This window comes from Porites lutea, chromosome 6, assembly GCF_958299795.1.
Source record: "Porites lutea chromosome 6, jaPorLute2.1, whole genome shotgun sequence".
Classification (NCBI taxonomy): domain Eukaryota; kingdom Metazoa; phylum Cnidaria; class Anthozoa; order Scleractinia; family Poritidae; genus Porites; species Porites lutea.
In genome coordinates this window covers 22,173,123-22,178,122 of record NC_133206.1, presented here as the reverse complement: position 1 = coordinate 22,178,122, position 5,000 = coordinate 22,173,123, and the positions used below count along the sequence as shown (strand labels likewise).

The 5,000-nt window shown below is 36.5% G+C and overlaps 1 protein-coding gene across 2 annotated transcripts in view; it reads left to right on the top strand.

Annotated features, from left to right (window-relative positions):
* The window catches only part of LOC140940139 (uncharacterized), a 14,961-nt gene that overhangs the window by 1,478 nt on the left and 8,483 nt on the right, over positions 1-5,000 (top strand). For both annotated transcript variants that reach the window (XR_012166304.1, XM_073389037.1), the window contains exons 3-5: positions 468-507; positions 3,638-3,779; positions 4,734-4,808. Coding sequence is in view for 1 of the 2 variants with exons in the window: in XM_073389037.1 (XP_073245138.1) it covers positions 468-507; positions 3,638-3,779; positions 4,734-4,808 (257 nt within the window). In the remaining variant the exon portion in view is untranslated. The remainder of the gene's footprint in view (positions 1-467; positions 508-3,637; positions 3,780-4,733; positions 4,809-5,000) is intronic.

Here is a 5,000-nt window from a genome sequence, read left to right as displayed (position 1 = left end):
TCCAACATGGCAGCCAAAACTACTTTTTGCTTGTATCTTGTTAAACTTTTGATAGTTACGCTCAGATGTGCTGTAAACGTTACCACATCATCCTTTCAACATTTTCTTTGAAGTTTAAGTGCAAAATTTGTGTTTAGAAAGAGGTTATTCATGATTTTAAAAACCACAGTTTGATCACATGACCAGCTACGAACTTACTCATTTTAAGAAAAAGCATAGTTAATTGTTTTTCGAAGGCAACATCATATAACTTTCATTTTCATAAAAACAATGTCACATGACCTCTTAGTGCAAATGGCCTATTCTACACTGTCACAATGTGTGGTGGAGAATTCCAGTCAGCTTGGATTCAGCCAATATGGTAACGATTATTTTGGAAACATTATTTTACGTGTGGGTGCATTTCATGTAAATGAATGCAAAGTTGACTAACAGAGTGGTACACTGTACATCGTATTCTCTTGCAGGGCCTTGTGAAAAGGCACATGATGAAAGACTTAGAAAGGAGTAAGTGCAAAGATTACACTATGTAATAAAATTATAGTATTATATGTTACAGGATAGAATTAAATTTGTATAGGTAATAGCATGATTTGTAGTGATATTTGGCATAAATACCACAAGTGATATTTCAAAATTGTTATACGTAATTTCACAAGCTGTTAGGCAAGTGAAATTTGAGACAATTTTTAAATATCACGAGTGGTATTTATCCCAAATATCACGTACAAATCATGCTATTATTTGTTGATACTACTACCCGCAAAAGGATTGTAATTTTCACATGTAGGTATTTCAAATTAAGCTGAAATACCACTGCTCTAAGCCAATCAAATCGCAGAAATTTCTCATGTAGTAGTATAAAGGCGTAAATTATTTAACCTAGGTTTGTCTCCTGTCCCTAATTATTCATTAATAATATTAGGGCAAGGAGACGAAGGAAATTGAGAATCAACTTAGGTTGAAAAATTTTAACCCTAATTTAATTTGTACCTGTAACATATACACTGTGTATTGTTCAACACTTGCAATTTGAATTTAATAGTAAATTATAGTTATACTTAACCAGCATCTGTCATAGGTTAAAAGTGTTCATTTGGGGTATCTGTTGTTTCTTTTTCACTTCTTTTGTGTAACATGATGAATATTTTTATCTTTCCCATCATCATCATGTGTAGTTTTGCATGTACATGTACCTGTTTGTTCCTGGGAATGGGAGATTAGGAAAGATTCACAGAGTTTACAGGTTTACATTGTAAAGGCCTCACCCTGGATTTCAGCCATTTATTTTTACATCTATGCTGTTACCAAAGATCTAACTTGTCCCTTCACTTAAAACAAAATTCTCTCCCCTTCTTCTTCAAAGCTATGTAAAAAAATTTTTGAAAAATTAATAAAAAGTAAGATACAGTGTATATGACTGTATGTTGTTAGTGCAACAGGTCTGCATGTAGTTCTCTTAACTTGAGGCCTTCTAACGGGTAGAAGCGATAGGACATGGGCTCAAAAACTGGGGACCAAGGTTTCCTTAAGAGTTGGCTGCCAGCTTATTTCACTGGCTGACAAAGAGGTTACCACTGGCTCAAAGTTATTGCTTTGGAAAACAAAGACTTGGGGTACGTGTAATTTTGAAGGTTTAATGGCTACTTTTTTGGTCAAAAAAAATATGCTTGGTAGAAGAGGCCTACAATGTACAGCTATATTTGGCAGTTTCAGAAATTGGGCTAGATACAGTCAACTCCCGTAATTGCCGACACCCTCGGGACCGTGGTTTTATTTTCCTTAATAGCAGGGTGGGAAAAAAACCTGCTTTTAGCATACAATAATATTATAAACTAGTAATAGTTGACACTACAGCTGCCCCCGCTCTGTATATTGTTGGTCAATAGGATTCTTGCTCGTTGTGTAGCTCTTTGAAATAATACCCAGGGTGCAAAGAAAATTATTTTTACAGCTTGCCATTCGGGCAAGCTGAAGCTAGCTTTTACTAGCCCAGACGTCATTTCAACTAGCCCCAAAAACTTTTTCTTCTTCTGTTATTCAAATTCCTCATAAAACATTACTTGCCCGTTGGGCAAGTTAAAAACAGAATTCACTAGCCCGATAGCAAAATCCACTAGCCCCGGGCTATCGGACAGTACTTTCTTTGCATGCTGATACCGATTCATAAGAAAGATTTTCACACATTCCATACAATAGGTGAGATAAATACAGGAAACGCAAGGTCGATTTACACAGCTTTGATCAAAACATTCTCAGTTTTGAGAATAGTTTATTCTAAACCATAAGAAAAGATTTAATAAGAGGTTGAATTTTTCGCTATTTCTCTTCACTTTTTACATTCAGTTCACTTTATTTGCCAGAAAGGAAGCCTTAGAAATTAAAAGGACGTTTGATCAATTGACACTCGCCCATTCTAGTCTTATTTTAAACTTTATAGCGGAAGGACATCAGTGAGCAGGGAATAAGTCAGCACAGAATTTGATTGTCGGTGAATTTCTGTAATCGTCCATTGTTCTGCTAGTGAGAAACTAGCCGTTGTTCACTCGTCTTGCTTGTTTGGGGCTGAGTCTTATTCCGGTCAAAGAGAGAGGAAGTGCGTCTGGCAAGGTTTCCAGTGAAAGATTATATATACACAGTTATACCCATTATAACTTCTTCTGCGCTTAATGAGTGTCGTTAAAATTTAGTCCATAACTTTCACTGAAACAAAACGCCCGCCTGGGAGGCTACTGCTCTACAGAAGGTCACTGATAACACGTAAGGCAAAAGTGTCGAAGTTTGACTGCACAATAAAAGTGTCACAAAATCTACCTAAGCGGTCCCTTGGGGATGTTCTGTCTTTACGTCATCCTAACCATTTCATACTTGCAGGCGCAAACAATAGAAACGTCATCATTACCTACCGATTCCTCGCGGCCCCTGTTCAAGCAAATCGAGATCTTTTCTGTATTGACTGTATGACTTTATATTTCAACTGTAAGTACTTTCCTTAATATATGCGCAAGTTACTAGAGTGCCTCCTCAGGATTTCGCCTTCTGGGCGAAATCCCTGCGGGGGCCATAACATTAACTACATTCGTAAAGTTTTCTTAAATCTTAATATCTTCCAAGACTGGCGGAACTTCTCAATAGTACTGCAACTGCTAAGCAGCTGTTGAGAATGGAACATGAGGGCTTGAGCTCTCCTAAAGAGTCGGGAAGGAAAAAGTTCAAGCTCATGTGAAGAAGGGAGGATGATTTTGCAGACAATTTAAGGAATCGGTGTGAAAATAAACATTCTGGAAATCTTTTGAAATGTATTTTGGCAAATGATGAACAGTAGACTGTAATTTTACATAATAATGTTACATAAGAGAGTCAAAACAATAAAATCTGTCAGTTTGGTACCAAGAAAGTGTCTCTAATTCCGTAATAGCGAGAGTCCATAATAGTGGGAGTCATCTCCAGTCAAAACCCTATAGCTTTTGCCGGGATCTGGACTTTGTCTGTCGTAGTGAGCATCTGTAATAGTGGGGTGTCCGCAAGGCAAGAGTTGACTGCATATGGAATGACATTTATGAAATATGTTTACCATCATCTCGCATGAACAAATTTAATGAAAATCTTGTAATGAAGATTCTTTGTACTTTATTAGATACCAGGATAGCTCTCGATACAAGAAAATGAGATATGAAGACGACTTTCTACGTTACCTCCAAAACATTATGGCAGATGTGGACAGACGCATAAGACGGGGACATGCTCGCTTGAATCTTAGCCGTGATCAAGAAGAGAAGGTTTGTAGTCACCTTTATGTACTGTGTACAGTACATGCAATAATCTTCTAACTAAATGGTTGCCTTACTGTATCTTTAGGCTTGGTTAACAGTATCTCAAAAAGCAGTCGGTCTAAGTATGTGCCTGAAAATTATTAAAGAATATCTTCTAAAATTTCCTAAAATTTATATCTCCTGAAAATCACAAAATACATGTATCTCTATGATGTTTTAAAATTGTACATGAATCTCCTGTTAACTAGTATATACCACACTAGAGTTTAAGTTTTGAATATCACCATAATTTTATGAACTAACTTATTAGTACTTATGTTCCACAAGAGTGAATAGTGCTTTTTGTGGTAAACCATGTGCCATTTACCTGCGAGCAGCTGAAGGAAAGGAAAAAAACATTTTAGATTTGAACTGGACCTTTTTTATTGATATACTACTAGACTGTGAATTCAAAGACAGGCGTGATGGTTGATTTTGGTGCCAGACGTTAACAACTGAGGTCACGTGACTTTGTTTGTCAAACCAGAAAGGTGAACTCACATGGTCACATTCGTTCCTCATTGCTGGCTTTGTTGTTCATGCATCAGAGTGGTCAGAGTTTTTATATAGTGCTAGAATTGCTGAAACCAAAAGAACTTTTATTGATTGACTTTCAATGAAGGAAAAATCATCCGTTTTCGTTGACAGAGAACATTATTAAATGCATTTTACTTGACTTTGCCTGTCTTTGGCCTACCAAACGCTCAGGAATGTGACCATGTGAGTTCACCTTTTTGGTTTGACAAACAAAGTCACCTGACTCGAATCATTAACCTCTGGCACCAAAATCAGCTGTCACACATATCTCTGAATTCATGGTCTACCTGTTTCGGTAGGAAGTTTATTGCTTGTCACTCAAACCCTAGTAGTAATGTGCATGTAAGCTGCACTCTTTTTCTACATCTATTTGTTTTTCCACAGGAACTTGCAAGTGGTAAACCAGACAGTGAAAAAGTTAAAATGCTTACAGAAAAGATCAATGCATTGTTAGAGCAGGTTAGAGAATACAAAATTTTTAATATACATGTACAACAATAAAATGTATTTTAAGATTACAAATAATTTTGTGAAGGTTAAATCCTTTTTCACTGTTGCTAAGTGTGGTTGTTTATTTTATCATCATCATTGTCATCACACTGGTCATGCTAGTTGGTACATGCACATCAAGCCATGAGTTTCCCCCTTCAG